This window comes from Psammomys obesus, unplaced genomic scaffold (assembly GCF_907164565.1).
Source record: "Psammomys obesus unplaced genomic scaffold, mPsaObe1.curated_primary_1811, whole genome shotgun sequence".
NCBI lineage: Eukaryota > Metazoa > Chordata > Mammalia > Rodentia > Muridae > Psammomys > Psammomys obesus.
This window is the reverse complement of record NW_026587032.1, coordinates 3,185,649-3,208,679: the sequence shown is the minus strand read 5'-3', so window position 1 is coordinate 3,208,679 and position 23,031 is coordinate 3,185,649. Positions and strand designations below refer to the sequence as shown.

The 23,031-nt window shown below is 50.2% G+C and overlaps 2 protein-coding genes across 8 annotated transcripts in view; one reads left to right on the top strand and one right to left on the bottom strand.

Annotated features, from left to right (window-relative positions):
* Tnip1 (TNFAIP3 interacting protein 1) overlaps positions 1 to 5,082 on the top strand; it is a 48,349-nt gene extending 43,267 nt beyond the window's left edge. For 5 of the 7 annotated variants that reach the window (XM_055602734.1, XM_055602735.1, XM_055602731.1 and 2 more), the window contains 2 exons: positions 939 to 1,023; positions 4,144 to 4,320. In XM_055602734.1, coding sequence (XP_055458709.1) covers positions 939 to 1,023; positions 4,144 to 4,280 — 222 coding nt within the window. In that variant the 3' untranslated portion in view covers positions 4,281 to 4,320. The other 2 variants (XM_055602737.1, XM_055602736.1) reach the window with 2 other exon arrangements.
* Positions 5,083 to 5,534: 452 nt separating this feature from the next.
* On the bottom strand, positions 5,535 to 13,595 carry Gpx3 (glutathione peroxidase 3). The gene is made up of 5 exons (XM_055602739.1): positions 13,443 to 13,595; positions 9,038 to 9,191; positions 7,269 to 7,386; positions 6,803 to 6,902; positions 5,535 to 6,459 (listed from the first exon to the last, which is right to left on the bottom strand). The coding sequence occupies exons 1-5, from the start codon at positions 13,593 to 13,595 to the stop codon at positions 6,238 to 6,240; spliced, it is 747 nt and encodes a 248-aa protein (XP_055458714.1). The 3' UTR covers positions 5,535 to 6,237.
* Positions 13,596 to 23,031: the final 9,436 nt, after the last annotated feature.

The following is a 23,031-nucleotide window of genomic DNA, read 5'->3' as shown; positions in this document are numbered from 1 at the left end:
CAGATCTGACCTTCACCATGCTTCTGTCCCTTACCCCTGCCCTCTTCCTCCTCTCCCTCCTTTCCTTTCCTCCTCTTATTTTGGCTCCTCTCCTTTTTGCTCCTCTTTCTCCTACCTTCTATAGTCACCTGCCCCTTCCTCTGCAGTCTCCATGATTGCCCCACTTCAGGTGCGCCTGGCTCTTCCCTTGGTGTGGATATAGTCGCCTCCTGAGGTGTACAGCTTCTCCCCTCATACACACTTAAACACTGGCATAGATGCCGTGCTTAAGAGATTGGCGTAAGCCAGATGTGGTGACTCATGCTGTAACCCCAGTACAGCTGAGGGCAGAAGACTGCCCACAAGTCTGAGGCCAGCCTGGGCTACAGAGTGAGGCTCTGTCTCAAAAAAAACAAGAGAGGGAGGGAGGCATGGTCTTAGAGCTACATTCGGCCAAGTAACGTGTAACCCTTAGGACTTGGCGCCTTGTTCCTGTGTGTTTAGGACTGTTCTGGCTGTGGCTCTGCAGTGTGGTTGTGGGTTCTTTACTCTTTTCTTTCTTCTTTTTTTTTTTTTTATGCTTTTTTGCAGGAGGCAGGGGAGTTGGTGTTTTTTGTTGTTGTTGTTTTCAAGATGGGCTTTCTCTGTGTGGCCTTGGCTGTCCTGGACTCACTTTGTAGACCAGGCTGGCCTCAAACTCACAGAGATCTGCCTGCCTCTGCCTCCCTGAGTGCTGGGATTACAGGCGTGCACCACCATGCCCAACCAACTTGATTATTTTTGTTTTATTTTGCTTTTGTTTTCTGAGACACAGTTTTTCTGTATAGCTCTAGCTGATCTGGAACTCGTTTTGTAGATGAGGCTGACTTAGACTCAGAAATCCCCCTGCTTCTGCCTCCAGCGTGCTGGGCACCACACCTGACTCAGTTGTGGATTCTTACCTACCCATCTTGTTGCAGCCAGAGTATGCCTGGAGTCCACCCTGTGCAGGGATTCGAAATCAGACTTCCCAAGTGAGGGACCCAGACAGGCCTGCAGAACCAGGTGAGTATGGTTCCCCTGGTGGAGAGGACATTCGCCCACAAGAAGCGATCCAATTTGCAGAAACTTATTTTGTGAACTTGGTGGCATGGAGGCCCAGCTTCCTGAAATAGTGTTGAGAGAGAAAAGATGTTGACTGACAGATGAAATGACTGAAGAAGCAGGCATTCACAATTCTAGCACTGTGCCAGGAGCTAGTGCTGCTCAGAAGTGGAAGCAGACGTGCTGCTGTCCTAGTGAGAGAGGCAGAAGTGAATCTCAGGGCTCACATAGGCAGCCGGGTTGCACCCAAGTGCCCAGAAGAGCAGGTTTCTGCAAGAGAGGTCAAGGGGTGGGATTTGGAGCAGGGCCAAGGGAGTTTTGTGGAGGCGGTGACATCCTAGCTGAGAAGCCAGAGGGGTGGGGGATATTTTTGCAGAGAAAAAATGACAACCATGAAAACCTCATGTATTACTCAGCTTTCTCTCTCTGGGACAGAATGTCTGAGACAGTCAGCTTCCAAACAGGAAAGATTCAGTTTGGCTCAAGATTTCATAGATCTCAGTCACTGTTACTCGGCCCAGCACGTTGAGCCCATGGTTGCCCAGTGCATCATGACAGGAGAGCACAGAGAGGTGCTCTCTGTGCTCATGATGGCCAGGACGCAAAAAAATTAAAAAATAAATAAATAAATAAAAGAGGAGGAGCGGGGAGACCCTATATCCTCTCAGGGGCATGCTTACAGTGACCCAGCGTCCCTCTGCTCTGCCCCACTCCTGGCGATCCACGGGCTGGTGACTCAGGCATTTGGGACATTCTGCCTCTGGCTCCGAGGCTTGTGTCTGTCTCACAGTGTAAAGCGCACGTAGGCTATCTCCCAGAGTCCCCATGATTTTGGCTCTTCTAGCATTGCCTAGAAGCCCAGTCGGTAAGGCTCAAGGCAGACTCACCATGTGTGAGCCCTCACAGAGACCAAAGAGAGCCAGGCATGATGGCCTCTACTATATTCCCATCAGTTGGGAAGTAGAGACAAGAGGATCAAGAGTTCAAGGCCATCCTTGACTACATAACAAGTTCAAGACTGTGTAGTCAAAACAAAAATCCAAAGAGAAAGTTCCACACTTCAGTATACAGTGTTGGACCAGACACAGAGTGAATATCCCTGTTTCAGAAGGGATAGCGAGTGTCATAGACAAGAATGGATCAGACCAGAATAATACTGAAACCCGGGAGAACAAACAAGTTCCACAGCTCTGGGCTGTGACCTTAGCTGGCTGTGCTTGCTGCCCATGGGTGTCCACTGACCTGCATGCCACACTGCTGGCATCTTTCATTTCCTGGTGTCTCAGGACAGCTTAGATTTCATCCTCACAGTTTCACCTACTACCCCCTCTCTGGGGTTGCCCACTGGCAACCTGCCACATACACTGCCTGCCCCAGTCCCCAGACCTTCTTTTGAAATCTGGGTGGAAGCCTTGACCCCATAACACTTGGCATTATGGATTCCTGCCAAACGACCATTATGTGGACAATGTCAACATCTGCCAATTAGAACTGTGCCAGAGCCTGCTAGAGTCACAGTGGCAACGGGCAAGGGAGCCTAAGGGCACTGAGTCTGAACATGGTGAAGCATCTGAAAGTAGTTCTCTGCCCAACCCCACCTAAAGGCACACTGATCTCATCTCGATCGGAGGGATCATCTAGGCATTCCTGGGACACTGACCTGCATCATAGACTCCATGATGATTGATCCCTGTCTTGGTCAGCAATTTCCTTGATCGGCAGCTTGCTTGGTCAGCAGTTTTCTATGTTACTCAGCTTTCCATCTGTGGGCCCAGACACCTAAGACAATCTGCTTATCTGAAGGAAAGATGTTTTTTTGAGTCAGAATTTCAGAGGTCTCAGCCCATGGTCAGTTGACACCTTGGGGTCTATAGTGGTTCTGCCTCTTATAGTAGGAGTATATAGTAGAGCAGGTGTTTACCAGGGAACAAGGAAGAGAGAAGGGCTAAAACCTCAGGCTCCCCTTCAAGGGTGCTTGCCTGGTGACCTTGATTTCCCCCTCACTGTCCTATTGTGAGAGCACCATGGGCTAGCCACTGACTAAGCTCTTAAATGTCTCTCTTTTAAAGCCAGGCACTTGGTGGTGGTGCACGCCTTTGATCCCCACAGATGAATCTCTGAATTTGAGGCCAACCTGATCTATAGAGTAATTCCAGGACAGCAAGAGCTATACAGAGAAACCCTGTCTCAAAACAAAACATTTAAGATCCAAGTCATTCCCAGCACTCAGGGAGGCAGAGACCAGCCTGGTCTACAAAGTGAGTCCAGGAGAGCCAAGGCTACACAAAGAAAGCCTGTCTCAAAAAGAAAAAAAAAAAAAATCCATGTCATAATGTTTTATTAGTTGTGAAGGGAAGTGGGTGATTTAAGCATCTGAGAGAGCCAGGATCAAGGAGGGGTAAGAGAGCAGGGCAAGGTGGGGTAAGAGATGTCAGCAGTCCCCACAGGGTAAGGCCTTTGCAGAATGTGATAGGAGGGCTGGTCTGAATCTTGAGAGTAGTGTAGAGTCCTTGAACGTTTTAAAACACAGTGACATGACCAGATTGGAACACTGGGAAACTCCATCTGGCCAGAGTCTGCCATTACAGAGGTTAAAGGCTCTGGAGCTGCAAGCTAGTCTGTAGGCATGGGTCCTTGGTCTCTACAGGAAGCAGTGAGCCTGTGGGACTCTGGGAAGGCCATAGTGAAAAGTGGATAGGTACAACAGAGAGGACATGTCCGTCTCAGCATGAAGAGGGACTTCCTAGAAAAAGTCACAGTTGTGCAGAAATGAGGCGAGCCCTGTCAGGAGGTAGTGTGAACAGAGGCTGCAGACAGACTCAGGTGGGGCCAGAAAACTTGGTGCTTGGAAGAAGGGATTGGATTGGCTGGCCACTTCCTCAGAGGGTCACTGAAGTCCTTTGGGGCTCAGTGGGTGGCAGAGGATAGCATGGTAGGCTGGGCTGACCCCTCTCCCAGTACTTACTTTTGGGATTTGGAGGCTGGTGGACTGAATTCAAATTCCCGCTCCAGAACATTATAAATCTGGGACTTGGGACAGGATTTTGTAACTTGTTATCCTAGTTCCCTCCTCTGTTACAGAGGTAACAAATGACGCGCTCCTCAGGGCTGAGTGCAGACTGCATGATGAATGCCCGAGAGAGACAGCCTGGCCCTCAGCAACATCCAATAACAAGCTGTTGTTTACACTGGGGAGGAGGCCTGAATTGTCCATGTGAGACTGACCAGACCACATGATCTTGAAGCTTCAAACCTTTTGTTTATTTAGAGTCTGCAGAAAATGACTGTGCGGGGCCTCAGTGAGACCCCATTGGGTCACGTGGCTCCACCTTCGTCTTGCAGAGCCAGCTAAAGGCAGAATCCCGAGACTCTAGAGGACATGTGCATGTTGTGTGGCCCAAGCCTTGGCAGAGCAGAGGCTGGGAGGAGCAGACGGCCCACATCCCCAGCCCCACCTCGGAACTGTTTGCAAGACCAAGGAGAATCAACCCACAAGGCCTCCACCAGTTTCTTCTGGATGCAAAGGGACCTTGCCTGGCTTTGACCTGCCCTCTGTTGCTGGGGCTGCTGGCCTCCGTCCTAACAGTGGAGTGCAACCAAGAAGACCCCTTCCTCTCAGAACCTCACAGACTTGGCTCTAGGCTCTCCAGAGACCACACCCAGTTCTTGTGCACGTGTAAATTTTGCTTCAAGCTCAGTAGCAGGATCTGCCCCACGACCCCCTTCTTACCCCTCTGTGAGGAATTATGGGAAAAGGGCTTTGTCTCTAGAGCAGAAGAGAGCAGTGGGATGTTCTGATGCCAGCATGCTCTCTACTGTACCGATGGCAGCCTCTTGAGAGCCACCGTGATCTGGGATGAAGGCCACACCAGCCATGTCTGCTGAAGGGCCCCAGCCTGGCGCTGCCTTTGGCCCCCACAGTTAGATGTTTATGGTGCCAGAGGTCTGTATTAAGGTAGCTGTCTGCTGCTAGGCAGCTGTTTGCACAAATCTTGGACATAAATCCAACTTAAGGATCGACATTTTGTGCCTGGTAATTTTTTCAGGCCCTCACGGCCAGTTGGGGTTTTGTTTTTCTGGTTCTGGTTCTTCTATCAGCATTCCTTTCCTGCATAGCCATGAGAATGTTGCTACCATTTTAGGGGCACCAAGGGTGGAGGGAAGATCCTCAGTAGGGAATCAGGATTTGAAGTGAGCCTTAGTTCCCATCCTTCAGAAATGACACCCTCTCTCAGCCTTCAGTGCCCTGAAGAAGGTGGGTAGGAATGAGCCGATGTGAGCTTGGTTACAGACTCCAGTGGCTGAGCAAGAGCTGCAGTATGGACCTAAATAGAAGCCAAATCACAGGCCCCAAAGCACGCCCTGTGTACCTTGTTTATCTTCCTCCTCCCTCCACCCTTTCTGTGTCCATCCCCAGGCCCCACTGCCCATGCCAGGAAACCACCACTGAAGAAATACCAAGTAGGCTGAGCTGCTGCAGAAAGGCCTTTACTGGGCAGATGGTGTGAGAGATGCCAGTGGACAAAGTGAGAGAATAGCATGTCCTCCAGAGGATCAGGGGTAGTATCTCTGCCTGGGAGCCAGAGCCTGAATGCACTAAGGGCTGGTCCCACAGACAGGCTCAGGGGAGGCCCGCCCACAAGGGCTTCGGGCCCCTCCTTCATGGAGACACCATCCCCGACTTGGGGTACATGGCTATCACACTCATGGATGTCTTGGCTGTTCTCAGGAGCACTGTGGGATGGGGTTGGGGACTTGGGAGGGCCCTTCAGGAAGGATGAAAGAAGTGGGCAGTGTAGTTGTGGGGGATACTCAACTCTCTCTCCCAAGAGAGATGTCCAGGTTTGAGCAGGACTATTAGACTAGAACTGGTGTTTCCTCTGGGCTTATTTGGAACAGAAAACTGAAAAAAAATAAGGCTGTTATTACTCCCCAGTGCCAAGCTGTGAGCATGGATGGTCCATGCCTGGATATCAAGCAGGCAGAAACATGGCTGTGTAGCCATGCACACACTGGGACAATTGTGTACGGACACACTGTCGTGCCAGGCTTGTCTTTTATGTAATTAGAGAGGGGGTCAGGAGTGAGTGTAGAATGAATAGTAATGTGGGTTCCTTCCTGAAGAGCCCCTCCCAGCCCTTGGGTGATGGACAGGGAATGGGGTGGGGCTGTCAGTTATTTCCCTCTGGCCCCCAGGGCTGCCTGCTGCCTCATGTAGGACAGGATGTCCATCTTGACATTGCTGACTGTGGTCCGGTGGTACCAGCGCATAACCGGTTTGCCATCTCTCCCCACCAGGAACTTCTCGAAGTTCCAGCGGATGTCATGGATCTTCATGGGTTCCCAAAAGAGGCGGCCGGGTGAGCCCAGGAGCTCCGTGGTAGGAGGGCAGGAGTTCTAGAGCAGGGGTGAGAGGCCACCAGTCTGACTTGTGGCCGCTCCTGACCACCACCCTCCCTCTCAGCCTTCCTGGGAGAAAACTCTCTGGCACTGAGGGAAGGCCCCCAGTTTGGGGACTAGAGCACTTGGCTGCCCATCTCTGTGGTGGTGACTAGAAGGTTCTGGCCCCTCAGATGTCCCTGGGGGCCCGCCTCACTTGTACAGCAGGGTGATGGGCCCACAGGGTCTGCCAAGCCCTCTCATGGACTACTAGGCCAATGCCAGGACATTCCCAGGCGCTAAGGCACACAGGCTGGGGTGGGAGCAGCTGGGGAGGTCCCTCCAGACTACCCATTCTCACCTTCAGGAAAGTGTAGAACTTCTGCTCTTTCTCTCCGTTCACATCTCCTTTCTCAAAGAGCTGGAAGTTAGGGACAAAGCCCCCACCTGGCCGGACATACCTGGAAGAGTATACTTTCGTGGGTCCAAAGGAGCCACACATGGCTTAGAAATGGGGGGCGGGGGGGGGGGGCTGCAAATCCTTTATGCTGGTGATGTGGGTGGCATACCCGGGCCGAGTGTGTATTTACCATCTTGGTCCCTTCTCTGCAACACCCCACGTGCCTTAGGACTCCTCTCTACTCATCATGTGCTGCCCAACTAGGTACCCATAGCCTTCTGTTTCCTATCCCCTCCCCGTTGTTCCATTAACCCCATCCTGGGGTAGGGATGGGGGAGCAGAGTGACTGAGTGGCTGGTGGGGTCTCAATCAACCAGTAACTGCAGTCTCCCAAGCCTTTGCCCCATCTCCAGCCACGAGGACTCACTTGAGACTGGGTAAGATCTCCGAGTTCTCGCCTGGCTCCTGTTTGCCGAATTGGTTGCAGGGGAAGCCCAGAATGACCAGTCCGAATGGCCCGAGTTCTTCTTGTAGTGCATTCAGTTCTTGGCCAGGGAGAGAAAAGAGAGCGGGTGAAGAACTTGCCTCATCGCCCCTCTCCCCACCCACCCTCCACATTGCTGGAACCTCTGAGACCTGAGGAGGGAGCATTTTCACAGGGTGACCCTGTGAGTCAGTGTCAAGGCTGGACTCGGGTCCTCTCCTGACTCAGTCTGGGGCCAGTTGGGATTTGGGAGAAGGAATCTACTTCCTCACGTCAGTAGTCACAGGCTCACTGTGAGCTGAGAACTTTTCCATCAGCCCCTGGGCAGATGGCTAAGGACTTTCTTAGGGTGGTGGGGAGGGCAGGATTCACATCACTCCCATCTGGGAACTCAGGAGCCCAGGAGAGGCCCTGGCCAGTTTACCAGCTTCCTCAGCACCTCTAAGTTGGGTGCAGCGTGAGTACCCAGCCCATCTCTTTAGAGATGTACTGCACCATTCAAGGACTGGACGAAAGTGTTGCCCACAGAGCTACGGAAATATATACACCCTGTCTGCAAATCCAGGAACTCCCCTGCAGGTGGCAGCCAGGTGGCCAGGGTCTGCTTGGCCCCAAAGCGTTTGCCCCCAGAACCATCAAGCTTTGGCCCAGTTGTTCCCAACTGAGGCTTTTGATTCCATCCTCACTGAGAAGAAAAGACAGAGGACACTGCTGTTAAGGAGCCGTGAGTTCCAGCCAGATGCTGGGCTCAGTCACTGCCAGCCTTGTAGCCCTAGTTTATACATGTTGAGCCTTCGTTCCCTTTCCTGTGTGTTATACTGAGTAAAGAGGAGGGCTGAGTTAGTCTGTCCTCAAAGTTTGCTATTGAAGCTGGGCTTCGGGGCACACTTCTGTAATCCCAGCACTCAGGGATGCAGAGGCAGGTGGATCTCTGTGAGTTTGAGGCCAGCCTGGTTTACAAAGCAAGTCCAGGACAGTCAAGGCTACACAGAGAAACCCTGTCTCAAAAAAAAAAATTTTTTTTTGCTTAAAAATCATCGGTAACTGGAAAGTGGAGAAATATTGAGCTCAACTGTTGAGCTGTGCAGTGGTGGTGCATGCTTTTAATCCTAGCATTTAGGAAGCAGAGGCAGGTAGATCTCTTAAGTTCAAGGCCAGCCTGGTCTACAGAGCAAGTTCCAGGATAGCCAGGGCTACACAAAGAAACCCTGTCTTGAAAAAATAAACAACAAAAAACAATGAACTGTTGGATGCCACCATCTACCCCAGCACCCCATACCTCTTCCCCATCAACTCCCTCCAGGGCTTCAAGCTAGCAGGACCTATTCTCAAGAGTGAAGCCAAGAGAAGGATACAGACGGACAAGGCTAGGGGGAAAGAAGGCATTCCCAGCCAGAGTGAGCTGCAGCTACCCCTGCTGTTCCTTAACTCTAGTCAAGGGAAGCAAGCAGGCACATAGCCAAGGTAGCTGAGGTGCCCTAGAGCGAAGAAGGGTATCTAGGAACACTTTAGAACACACCCAAAGACCATCAGACCTCAGGCTTATGTACTTGTCTCCAGAAGATATGAAATTACAGTGGAGCTGGGATACAGACTTTGGTCTCTCAGTCACCATCACCCTTTCTCCCTTGCGCCTCATGGGATTAAAGGGTGCCCAAGTGACAGAACTGACCCCACACTCAGCAGCAAGGCATGGATGAGGGAGCTCTTACCAAGGTACTGGTCTGTCAGACCTCAGTAGCTGGCTACGTTGACAAAGAGGACATATTTGCCTGCATACTGCTTAAAAGGAATGTATTCCTCCCCGTCGATGGTGAGGGCCCCGTAGTCATAGATGCTTCCACTCATGCCTCCATGGCAGTCTGTCTGCAAGAGAAAAAGATAGACACCAGGCAACTATTAGAGTGGAGACAGACATTTCTCCACTTTACAGTTAAGATGATTCCCAACAGGGAGAGAAATGACTACCCGGGACAACAAAAACTAGAACTGTGAGACACTTGAGGACCTGACAAGCACTCAGTATTTGCACTAAGTACTTACTGAGTGCTGTGGAACTCTGAGGTTAGCAATAATCATTTCCGTATTTCATAGGCAGTTGGGTTGGGTTGAGAAGCAGATTTGGGTGGATATTGCAGAAGTCCAGGCAAATCTGAGGAGGCCTGTGCAAGATGACAGACAGGAGACGCTGGACAGAAAGGATGTGTCAAGACTTTGAGAATGAGTCAGAGCCTCCCAGTCTGGAGGACTGGAAAGATGAGTGGAGGAAGCAGGGATGTGAGAGCAGGATCCGAGAGTATGGAAAGGTTTGTCACGGGGCCCCGTCGTGACATCTGGGGTGACAATACAATGTCTAGACAGAACCATCTACAGAGATGAGTGATGTGATGATGTCCATGCTCCCTCCTGTCTGTCCGGCTTCTCCACAGTCTGCCTCCCGGAGAAGGAGGGAAGGTACACAGGGCACAGCGGGCTGTGCCGGAGCACTCGGGAGCTGCTCCAGCCCTGCCACCAGCTCAGTGCTGTCTGCAGCTGGCCATTTCTCTTCTCCAGCCTTCATGTCACACTGTACTCGCTATTTTCAACTCAGATGTGAGAGGATCCCACTGCCTGCCAGCAGGATGTTACCCTGTCCCCACCCCCACCCCACCTCACCCCCCGACAGGGACAACAGAACTCCAGGGAGAGGTCCTTGGTTCAGTAGATTGGAGAGCCACATGGGAAGGGAAAAGCCACTCCCTCTTCCCCTTGGTTCTAGAAAACCTGTTGCCAAAGCAAGGTCCTCAGCGTAAGTAGGTGAAAGAGCCATCCTGGCTGGGGGGGGGGGGGGGGAGGAGCAGTGGGGTGCAGTAGTATTCCTCTGTCACGGAATCGCTGCAGGCCTGACTACTTGGGTGAGTCTGGCCGCCTTTGCTGGGTCATCCCGGACACCTGACAGCTCTCTGGACTATAGTACAAAGTCCCTTCTTTCCAGGAGTCTAGTATTCCAGGTGCTGTGGCTGAGTGTTGGGCTGAGTGCTCAGCTGGAGACCTCTACCCCAGGCTTCGGAAGCCCTGGCTGGGATCACTTCCACCCTAAAGGGCAAACGGCACCAGGCTTGGGGCATCAGCAATGTCAGCACCAGAGGCCCAAGCAGGAGATGAAGAGTTCAGGGCTAGCCTGGACTATACAGGGACACCCTGCCTCAACAAGAGCAACACAACACAAACACCAGGATACAACCTCTGCTGCCTGCATGTTACCCCACCTCACTTCACACCACCCCCAAGCTGAATCTCAGGAGGAGAAAAAATCCCTGGCTGACTGAATAATGGGACCTTTGAAACAATGGTAAGCCAAGCCTCTCCATATAGTTTTGAGGGAAGGGAACATGAGGAACCCCTTGAATTAGATTCTGTTATCTTCGTTGGCTGTGTGGCCCTGAACAAAACATTCTTTGGGCTTTGGTCTAAAGGATAATTCCATCTGCCTCTCAAAGGATGTTTTTGTTTTGTTTGGCTGTGTGTGTATGCAGATACATGCAGAAGCCGAAGGAGAGGATTGTGAGATGCTGTCTATTAAATTATTTCATGATTTATTCACTTATGTAGGTCTCAGGAATCAAACTCAAGTCGTCAAGCTTGGCTAAAAGTATTGTCACCCCTGAGCCATGTTGCTGGCCCTCCCCAGCTTGTGCCCAGTGTTTGGCTAGGCTGGTCAGTGAGTTCCTGCGTCTGCCTGTCTGTCTGCCCCACCACTGCTGTCACATGTGGCCATGACTGGCTTTTACCTGGATGCTGGGGATTTGAACTCAGGGCCTCTTGCTTCCATAACAATGATTTTACTTACTGAATCATCTCCCCAACACTCACTGTTGGCAGATCAGAACAGCCTTGGGCCAGCAGGACATGGAGATTACTCTACCTGCAGCAAAGGGCCAAGAGCCTGTGAGGCTCCCCTGTCATGGTAAAGAGGGGCCTTAATTGTCTGCTAGCTACCCTAAGAAATGGCAGCTGTCATGCTTTCTTAGGGGAAGAATGGGGTGCATGCTGGGAGCCCAGGCTACCATGGGTCTGAGGGTGGTCTGTGGTGAGTGAGGCTTAGATTACATCCATCAGCTCAGTTCCCACAGTAGCCCCCTCTGCGTCCATAGAATCCCAAAACCCTGTTCTTCCACAAGGGAGACCAGAGAGTACTGAAAGGGACTGAGGAACAAGAGAGGAGAGTAATGGGTTACGAGTTGGGGGGGGGGGGGAGCACTGAACCAGGCTTCCTGGCTGCCTAGGCCACTGGTCCATGTCTTCCCCTGTTCCATCTCCCCATGCCCATTGGTGTGGTGTTGTGAACATGAGAGGTCTCAGGTGAGAGACCTGCATCTGGGCTCTGCTGGGCCTTTGGCAGCACGTGACCATCCCTCCCCCTTCTCAGGCTTCCAGCCTGTCCACTGTAAGACAGAATGGGACTCAGGGCCACTTGAGGCCCTTGAGCCTGATGTCATTCTGTGCTCCCATGATGCTCTCTGCCTTGTGCAGTCACCTAGAAACCAGCGGTTACTAGGATGCCACGTCAGCAGCTGTTAGTCTACAGCTCTGCAAAGCCTTTTGCAGCTATAAACTGGACAAGGCAGAGGCTTTCCCTGCCATTGCCCCTCCCTTCGAGCCCAGAGGACTTCTTCCTGTGGCTGTATCACATTGGGTCTGCACAGGTCCCCTCCCTGTTCCCTTGTCCTGAAGTGGGCTTGAGGCAAGTAGTTGAGTCCCGGAAGCCAGAGCAGTAGCATGCTACCTCCCAGGACCTGGGAGACCAGATGGGCATGCCTGGGCTGTGACGAACCACAAGTCTCAGCTGGCTATGAGATAAGATCACACCTCACCCTAAAAATTTCCTAGACCATTCTCGATCTTCTCTCTGACCTCACCTTCCTCCCTATGGACAGCACAAGGCTACGATGAGTTTCACGGCCCAAGTTCTTTCCTGCAGCCTCAGGACAGGGTTCAACTCCCCACTCCCTACCCCAAGCTATTCCCACACTGAAGGCACAGGCCCCAGTTCCCCACACACACACACTCCACACCCTGATCTTGAACTCCGTCCTGTGTGTGTCTGAGAAAAATGCCTGCTGAGCTGGTGACCAGGGACAGGGCTGGAGAGAAAACCAAGGCTTTACAGGTGCCCTCTCTGTTTGAGGAGGTGAGGGGAAAAAAGTGCTTTAAAACAGGAAACACTCTTGGGGCTCTCTAAGAGGTGGACTTAGGAGATCTTAAAATGAAGACCCAGAGGATTTTAGAAATCCAGAAACTCAAAACTAGAGCCTTCCCAGGTGTGTGTAGAAGATGGAGACAGCAATCTCTTTCCTTTGGCCTGTCTCTACTGCTTTCTGCCTCCTCACCCCAGGGAAGAGGAGAGGCCTGCAGAGCCCACCCAGCACAGGCCTGACCAAGGAGATAAGCATGCCAGGCCATCTGCCCTCAGCCTCCCCACCCTCATTCCAGCTCAGGGCACCACAACTAGACTAGGATACTCAAGGCGCCAGCAGACTGCCTGGCCTGGTTGGCTTCTCTAGCTTCTCTTTGCCCCGTGGCAGGCCAGCGGGCTGCGCATGGAGAGGGCAATTGGAAGGTTCCCATAGCCTTCCAACCATCCTGATGATGGGGAAACTGAGGCCCAGAAAGGGATGCATCTCCGAGCCAGAACTCTGTTGAGTCACAGATCTTTGCCTTCAGCGCCCTGGGATGAGTGAAGACGCTATTAGCGCCCCACCCCTGTCCGCTCCCGCCACCGGCCCCGGACACCAGCAATTTTTCAGGAGTATAGCCACCAGCCGCATTCTCCTGACTATAGGGGGGGGGGGGGGGAGAAACAAAACAAAACCACACCGTCTCCCAAACCCTCTGAATGGGACAGTCCCTTTGGGGATGTAGCAACGCGACCCTGAGATGAGAAAGTATAAACTCGGGGAAGACTGTCCTCCTGGGTTCGTTCTGCCCGCTGGAGCACCCCGGTCTGAGTTGGAAAGGTGCAGGTACCAGGGTCGCAGAGTGAGAGCCCGGCACCTCTGGGGAAGCAGTGGCTCTCCCAGTCGCGCGGTGGACACCTGAGCGCAATGGACTCTTCTTGCGCCCTGGAGGTTCACTCACCTTGGACTTCTCTTGTCCCCGGCCCGGCGGAACGAACCCGGCCAGGAGCAGGGACAGGAGGCAGGATGCCCGGAGGAACCGGGCCATGGCGAGCTGGGGCGCGTCTTGGGATGGCCACAGTCCGTCTGAGGTGTCCGGAGCGCTCTGCCACATTTCAAGCCCTCCACCGTGGCCAATCCGCAGCCAGGCTGGGGGCTTCCTAGCCAATGGCAAGGCGGTTGGGATTTCAAGGGCGAGACATTCCCGCCCCTTTTTCCTCCCTCTCCCCAAGCCCGGTATGACAGTGACAAAGCTTAGGAGGGAGAGAAGCGAGTCAGCTGCCAGGAAAGAGCAGGAGATGGGCGCGGCTGAGCCTCCAGAGAGCACCCAGGATGCAGCTCTTTTCCCAAGCTCTAAAAACCTCGGGACAAGTAGAGGGCCCTGTCCTGGATAACGAGGATTTAAAAGAATGTAGATCCCCCCAGTGCAGAAGAAGCGGTGTGTGAGCCAGGTGTAGAGGCTCGCGCCTGTAAACCCAGAATCCAAAAAGCTGAAGCAGGAGGACTGCACATGTTCGAGCCCAACCTCAGCTACAGACTGAGACCGGGTGTCAACTGGGGAATGTAGCTCAGTGGTACAACACTGGGCCGGCATGCATGAGGTCACAGGTTCATTCAATCCCCAGCTTTAGCCAATTAGAGGAATCTGTGAATGCGCTGGGTTTAGAAGTCAGCCTCCTCCTTGATTAGGGTATGGATAGCGGCTCAGGTGGGTGGGAACCAGAACACCCCCCCACACACACACACACACACTTTTAATTAGCACACAAAACTATGTGTCCATCTCTGTGGTCTGAAACTCATTATTTTCCCTCCCTGAGCCTCAGTTTCCCCAACTGTAATGATGAGATTGGTTAATCTCTAAAGATTTCCTGGCTGTGAAAGAAGGCTATGCTTCTAAGTGGTGGAGCTAGCCCAGGAGTCTCTTGAGGGTACACAGCAGGTGTTTAATATTTGTTGAATGAATCATTAAATGTGTTTGTGCTTTCGTATAAGGTCAGGCCAGACAGCTCTAACTTGGGGCTTCCTGCCTTGCTGCCACAGTGGGCTGGCAAGCTGGTAGGACAGCCATGGGACCCCTGTGTCGGACTCTCGAAGGCACCAGCTGAGCCTCTGCCTTCAGACAAGTTGCAGAAGGGATTCTAAGACCTCAGTCTTGGTCATGTGAGTCCTAGGACCAGGTGTCTTCTAGGAAGTTCCTGACCCAGAACTGCCTTGAGGTACTGTGCTCTTACTGGGATTCGAGAAGTTACGTGACCTGTGGAATTTGGAAGGTCCTTTCTGCATTCATAAAGCCTTGCTCAATGATGGGGCTGGTAAGATGTCTCAGCAGGTAAAAGCCCTTGCTGTGCAAATTTGTGGTGATAACTACCAGAATCCAGACTCTGGCTTATGCTGTTTTGTTGTCTCCCAGACGGGAGACAACTGCACACTTTAGGTTTTGAAGGATGGCATTTATTACGAGTGCTAGTTTGGTTGGGTTGCTTCTATTTCTGTTTTGGTTTTGTCAACTTGACATAAACTGGAGTCATCTAGGAAGAGGGAGTCACAATTGAGGGCTGCCTTCATCAGACTGGCCTGCGAGTGGTATAAGAAAGCAAACTGCTGGCTGGTCTGGTGGCACACCTTTAATCCCAGCACTTGGGAGGCAGAGGCAGGGGGATCTCTGTGAGTTTGAGGCCAGCCTGATCTACAGAGTGAGTTCCAGGACAGCCAACGCTACACAGGAAAACCCTGTGTCTCGAAAACAAAACAAAACAAACAAACCCCTACACACACACAAGGGAGAGAGAGAAGAAGGAAAACTGTTGCAGTCTACTCAGAGAAGGCATAAATCCCAGGGATTCTGAGGTGGCTAAGGAGGCTGAGGTGGTGGATGGCAAGTTCAAGGTTGCAAGTTCTAGTCAGACTGCACTGGACATAGCAAGACTGTGTTTCAAAAACAAGAGTTAAGCCTCCCTCCCCAAATAACCAATAGCCTGAGCTACAAAGTGAAACCTTATCTCAGAAAAAAGCTCCCCTGCTCCTCAAAAACTATCCAAGCAAAGAGATGAGCTCGAAGGCTGTTGGCACAACTTGTGACCAGAGAAAGAGGATCACAAGTTCAAGGTTAGTCTGGGCAACTTAGTGAAAGTTTGTCTTAAGTTAAAGGGGTGGGGGCATGTAGCTCAGTTTGTAGAGTGCTTGCCTAGCACCTTGAAGCCCTTGGTTCCAGCCCCAGGACCACACAGATGGCAGGAGGATCAAACGCTCACTAAGACCTGCCTGAGCCTCAAAAGCCTCTATCTGAAAAGTAGGAGAAAGAGAAGGCATAAACAGCTGGATTAGGTGTGATGTTCACAACTGTATACAGAGAGAGCTTTTCTAGAAGAAAAAAATATCTGTCAGAGAGAGACACAGAGAGAGCTTCGAAGCAGCTCTGCTAGGTTTGTTCCTGAGAGATGTTGTTCTCCACCAGACAGCTTCCATTTGCCATCAGGTTAAAGTTCAAATTCCTTCGCAACTCAGAACCTGCCCACTTGGTATTCTGGCCTCTCTTCCAATCCTGCCTTCCTCAGCTGGACTGAACACTGTCTGTTCTGCTGGACTGCAGGCTTTCTCTTGTGTGGTGCCCTCTGCACCTCTGCCCAGCCTTCCCTCTACCAGTTCAGGACTCTGCTAATGTCGTTTGTTGAGCACTGGTCAGATGCACTAGGTTTGTTTTGGTTGGTTGGTTGGTTTTGGTTGGTTGGTTGGTTGGTTGGTTGGTTGGTTGGTTGGTTGGTTTTGGTTGGTTGGTTGGTTGGTTGGTTGGTTGGTTGGTTTTGGTTGGTTGGTTGGTTGGTTGGTTGGTTCTTGAGACCTGGTCTTTCTACATAGCCTGGCTAACCTGGAACTCACTATGTAGATTGGGCTGGCCTCCAACTCTGAGAGAGCTTCCTGCTTCTGCCTCCAGTGTGCTGGGATTAAAGTGTATGCCACCACACCTGACCCCTGGTTTTATTAGTTCCTAGAATTCAAACTTTCTCTCTCAACTTTATTACACATTTTTTTTTTGAGCACAGGGAATGTAGATTTATTAAAAAAACATTTTTTTTAATTTCCAAAGGAGATTTTTTCTTTCTTTTCAAATTTGTTACATAGTCTTTTGTTTTAAAATTTTAACTTTTATTTGGAGGCAAGGCACGCTCACCCCCACACACCTGTGGAGGTCAGAGGACAATTTGTAGAAGTTGGTTCTCTCCTTCTACTATGTGGGTTCCAGCAATCAAACTCAGGTCATTGGGCTTGCCTGCAAGTGCCTTTACCTGCTGAGCCATCTATCCACCTCCCCAGGATAATCGATTTTGAACTCTTGATCTCTCTGCCTCCACTTTTCCAAGCCCAGTGATTATAGGTGTGTGTGCCCAGCTACCATAATTTCTTTATTTTGTTTGTTGTTTATCTTGAAGCAACCCACCATTCCGTCATCATGTCTTGCTTATTTTATGCACTGAATTATAAGGTTTACAAAATCGCCATTCGTGGCAGCTCAAGTGAGCCTTGATACATATTAGCTTGGTCAGCATCTATCACATAGAAGTGAAGGACACTTTGACAACCAGAGCGAGGAGAATGGCAGGCAGCCTTTCCTAACCATTTTCCACCACAAGACTAATCTGAGACTATGTGAGATTGAAGGCAAGTGGGCTGTCCTGAGGAAGCTTGTTCCGAAGAGATGACATTCAGTGACCTCTGGGTGGAGGTAGTGGAAACAGACATCATAGAGCTTTGGAGGAAGCAATAGTAGGCTATATTTTTTGTCTGAGAACATGATCTCCATCTCATGTCAGAGAGCTGAGCACCCAGCATCTCTTATCCTTAAAAAAAAAAAAAAAAAATTAAGGGGCTGGAGAGATGGCTCAATGGCTAAGCGTGGCTGTTCTTCCAGGACTGGGGTTAATTCCCAACAGCCACAAAGCAGCTCATTACTGCCTGTAACTCCAGTTCCAGGGGATCCGATGCCCTCCTCTGGTTTCTGCAGGTACCAGGCATGCATGTGGTGCACAGACATAGATGGCAGACGAAACACCCATACACATAAATACATGCAGGAAACTAAAAGAGAACTTAAAATTTCTTTTTTCAAGTGGGTTACATAGTAATGGGAAGAGGGACTGCCTCTGACATAATCTGATTGGCCTGCTCGTTGATCACCTCCCCCTGAGGGGGGAGCAGCCTTACCAGGCCACAGTAGAGGACAATGAGCCACTTTTGATGAGAGCTGATAGACTAAGATCAGAAAGGAGAGGAGAACCTCCCCTATCAGTGGACTTGGGGAGGGGCATGCATGCAGAAAGGGGAGGGAGGGTGGGACCGGGAGGGAAGGGGGGGTTATGGGGGGATACAAAATGAATAAAGTGTAATTAATAAAAAATAAAAAAATTTCTTTTTTCAGGGAGGGGAGGACAGCTGCAATCAGGATGTAAAGTGAGTAAATAAATAATTTTTTAAAAAAATCTTCAGTCAGACGAGGTAGTACACACTTCTCTGTAATCCCATCATTCAGGGAGTCAGAGGTAGGTGGCTCTCTGTGAGTTCGAAGCCAGCCTGGTCTACAAAAGAGTTCAGGACAGCCAATACTACACAGAGAAACACTGTCTCAAAACAAAACAAAACAAAACAAAATTTCTTCTTGCCAAGAATTGTGATGCACACTTTTATCCCAACACTGTAGAGGCCACTGCAGGCAGATCTCTGAGAGAGTTCAAGGCCACCATCGTCTACATAGGAAGTTCCAGGATAGCCAGAACTACATAGAAAAACCCTGTCCCAAACAAAAAAAAATAACAAAGTGTAATCACACTTATTTCTTCTCTCCTTCTACCATGCTGATCCCCAGAGATGGCACTCACGTGGTCAGGTTTGGTGGCAAGCTCCTTTACTTGCTGAGACATCTTGCTGGCTCTAGCTTTCTGTTTGGTTGGTAAACAAGGACTAGAGATGACAGAACAGGAGCTTTTTTTTTTTTAAGTGCTGATGCATTGTGTCCTCAAGGAAAACAGAACATGAGTTAATGAACAGAAAGGGCTATAAAAGCCACAACACTGAAAGGCACCCCATCGCTGAGTAAGTGCTTTAGGTCTGGAGGTCAGTGATGGGGTCAGTTAGCCCAACTTAAGCACCCAGATAGGTGGGTGCAGCAGGGAGGCCCAGCCCCCATCACTCAGAACTCTGTGATCTGTTTTGCAATCAAGAAGCGTTTGCAGAACTCCAGGTGGGGCCCTGGAGCTTCTGGTTTCTAGAAGAATTGGCAGATGGGATCTCAGAGTCAGCTCACAGGCTGTCAGTCAGGAGTTGAGTTAGGGATGAGAGCTGTTCAGCAGTTAAGAGTGTGAACTGCCCTTGCAAAGGACCCAAGTTCGGTCCGTAGCACCTATGTTGGGCAGCTCAAAACCACCTGTAATTCCAGTTTGGGGGGCTATGAGTCTTCATGCAGGTACCTGCACACACATGTGCAGACATACAGAAAAGCAAACATATAGCTAAAAATAATAAAAATGGGAAAGGGAGGGAGAAGCTGGAGCCTACTTTTTTTTAAATCTTTTATTTATTATGTATACAATATTCTGTTTACATGTACATCTGATCTGCAGGGCAGAAGAGGGCACCAGATCTTATAATAGATGGTTATGAGCCACCATGTGGTTGCTGGGAACTGAACTCAGGACCTCTGGAAGTACAGACAGTAGTCTTAACCTTTGAGCCATCTCTCCAGCCCCCTACTTTTTTTTTTTAAAGACTTATGTATTATTTATACAGCATTCTGCCTGCATGTGTGCCTGTGTGCCAGAAGAGAGCACCAGATCTCACTATAGATGTTCGTCAGCCACCATGGTGTTTGCTGGGAATTGGACTCAGGACTTTTGGATGAAAAGGTAGTGTTCTTAACCTCTGAGCCATCTCTCCAGTCCTGGAGCCTACTTCTGAACCAGCACCTTCCCATCCTGAGTCCCCCTTTTCTCATCTGGGGAACAAGGAACAACGTGGCAAGTCTACCTTGGGATGATGTTTAACCATCAATCAATCAATAAGCTATATACAGGTGCTGACTTTGATTTATTACATTTTTGTTGTAGCCCATTCTGGCCTTGAATTTGATATGTGGCTAAGGGTGGCCTTGACCTTCAGTTTTCCAGCCTTCACAGCCCTCATGCTGCCATCACCAAGCTTGGCTTCTGTGGTAGTGGGAACGAGCATTCTAAACAAGCACGTTACCAAACTGAGAGCTTCATCCTTGGTGCCAGCTTAACTTTTGACAGGGCCTTGGGACCTCATGAGAAAGGTGGCATTGGCATCTAACAGATGACACTAACATGCAGGGAAGTTAAGTAACTATTCATAGTCTTGCAGTCGGTAAGGAGGCAGAATCAGGTCTAAATCAGACACGCTGTCTTCAGAGTCCTTGCCAATAACCTCTGGACCTGTGCCACCCAACATGGTGGCTGCTGGCCATGTGGGCTTACTAGGTACCTTGGAATGTGCCCAGTCCAAATTGATAAGTGCCAAAAGAATGAAGTACACATTGTTTTTGAAGAGTTGCTCTTTAAAAAAAAAGCAAAAAGGCAAATAGCTGGTCATTGTAGCTCAGCAGCAGAGTGCTTACATAGTATGTATGAAGCCCTGGGTTCAATTCCTGGTACAGAAAAACAAAACAAAACAAAAAAATGTTCAATATAAGCCAGACATGGTAGTTTATACCTGTAATCCCAGCTTTTGGGAAATAGAGGCAGGAGGATTAGGTTTTCATGGTCATCCTTGGCTGTATATCTGGTTTGAGGCCAACCTGGGCTACATAAATTCCTGTCTCAAAAAAATTTATGTTATTATATGTTGAAATAATATTTATTTTGGGAGTTTGTTTTGTTTTGTTTTGTTTGTTTTTCCAGACAGGGTTTCTCTGTGTAGCCCTGGCTGTCCAGGACTCACTCTGTAGACCAGGCTGGCCTCAAACCCACAGATCCACCTACCTCTGCCTCCCAAGTGGAAATAATTTTTTAGTGTGTCAAGTTAAAGGATAAATATATGTTTAAAATTTTGCTAAGCAATGGGGAAGAGGACCTCCCCTATCAGTGGACTAAGGGAGGATCATGGGAGGAGAAGAGGAAAGAAAGGTAGGAAAGAGAGGGGATGAGGGAGAGGGCTACAGCTGGAATACAAACTGAATAAATTGTAATAAATAAAGTAATAAATTAATTTTTAAAAACAAAAAAAAATTGCTAAGCATGGAGACTCAGCACTTTTAATCCCAGCATTTTTGAAGCTAAGAGGGTTGTCACATTTGAACCTGTCTGGACTAAAAAACAAGATTCTGTCTCAAAACAACGACAGAGGACTGAGAAGAGGTAGCAAATCCCCTGTAATTAGAATTACAGTTTTGAGCTGCCATGTCTCAGAAAGGCAGGGGGGCTATTATTCAATGATTCAGAGCACTGGCTGCTCTTCTGGAGAGCTGGATCCAATTCCCCACACCCACAAGGAGGCTCACAACTGGGGAACTGATACCTCTCCTGATCTCCAGTGATATCAGGCACACATGTGGTATACATACATACACTCAGTCACACACATAAAAAATAAATATTATTTTTAATTTTAAAACAACAGGCCAGGGGGCTGGAGAGATGGCTCAGAGGTTGAGAGCACTGGCTGCTCTTCCAGAGGTCCTGAGTTCAATTCCCAGCAACCACACAGAGTCTCACAACCATCTATGATAAGATTTGGTGCCCTCTTCTGTCATGCAGATATACATGCAAATAGAGCACTCATGTGTAAAATAAAGAAATAAATTAAAAAAAAAAAAAAAAAAACAGGCCAGTGACAGGGCTCAGTGGCTGAAGACGCTTGCTTCACCAGCCTGGTAACAAGCCTAGGTTGAGCCCAAGAAGCCATGTAAAGCCAGGAGGTTGTGGCACAAACCTTTAATCCCAGCACTTGGGAGGCAGAGGCAGTTGGAGCTCTGCGAGTTCAAGGCCAGAGCGAGTCTACGGAGCGAGTTCCGGCACAGTCAGGGCTACATAGAGAAACCATGTGGGGGAGAACAGACTCCATACAGTTGTCCTCACACCATATGAGTGCCGTGAAGCACTCACCCACACCCACACTGCATACAGCTGGGCGTAGTGCTCACTTGTGCTCAAGCAAACACATACACACACACACACACACACACACACACACACACACACACACACACCAATAATAAGTTTTAAACTTTTAATTAAATAATTTCACCTGCCAGGAGTATATGTCCATCGCTATAATCCCATTTACCTAAGGTGTCGAGGCAAAAGGGCTACAAGTTTGGGGTTGGCCTGGCCAACCCAGGAAGGCCCTGTCTCAAGCTAGTACTAACCATTAAAGGGGTAGGGATGTAACTGAGGGGTAGGACACTTGCCCAGTAAGCACAAAGTCCTGAAAAGAAAATGACCTTAACAGACAAACGAACCCCACAGCTACTTCCCGGTGCAGCGGTGTGGATCTGTAACCCCGGAGCCCGGGAGGCTGAAACAGAGCCTGCCGTGAGCTTGAGGCTAGTCAGGGTTACACAGCATGCACCAACTACCCTGGGCTATACAGCAAGACTGCGTTTCAGAAAGAGGTCATTGCAGTGTAGCTATAGCCAAGTTTAAAACGGTGACTCGTGTTGGCCAGAGCCGGTTCATATACTCGTATAAGCTCAGCAGAGAGTTCCGGGTGCCTCTGGGAAGACCAGCCTTACCTCCTGACGGAGGCCAAAGCCACGTCTCGGTTCACTGATTTACTCCGTGCAGCCACAGAACCTAGCATATGACCCGATTTATCCCGTTGGAAAGTCGCAAAATCAGCGGGTGGAGAGGGCGCCTGGGGCAAGGTCCAGAGGAAGCCAGACATAAGCCCTGAAAGCCCTCTTCCAGCTGAGTCACCGGGACCTGTTGAGTCCTCCAGTGAGGAAGCATGTCAACTGTCTGCGCGGCTGTTTCACAGGGAGACTCCTCAAAGACTCGGTGCCTGCCGTAGGTTTTCACCGGGGGCTCGCCGTGCGAGCATCCTCTGCTAGACGCGCATCAACACTGTAGACTGTCAGAGGTTCCGCAGACCTCAATTGTTTGTGTGGCCGAGCCATGCTAATTCATCCCAAGGAGGAAGAATTCTGTAGAACACAAGGTTCCAGCTGCCAAAGGAGCAAGCGGGGCAGGTCTTTCTAGGGAGAGCGGTTTCAGTCCTGCTGAGTCAGCCCTTCCGCGTGCTGGCCTAGCAACTGTGGGCTTTGTCGAGTGTTTCCGAAACAAGCCGTCTTAGACTGTAGACGTCTGTAACAGAGCGCCACGCATGAGCTAAGTGTCGTGGAGTCAGCAGAAGCCTTTGTCCCTCAGTTCTGGGGGTTGGGATGTCGAAGAGCAAGGTGACAAAAGATGCAGTGTCTGGGAGGCCTGCTTTCTCAGAGGCGGCTGACTCCTCGGGGTAACCTCACTGACGGTGAGTGAAGCCTGTTTTATGTGGGCCCTAATCTCCTCGGTAGGGGCCCCACCCGCACGCCTGAAGCATCTTCC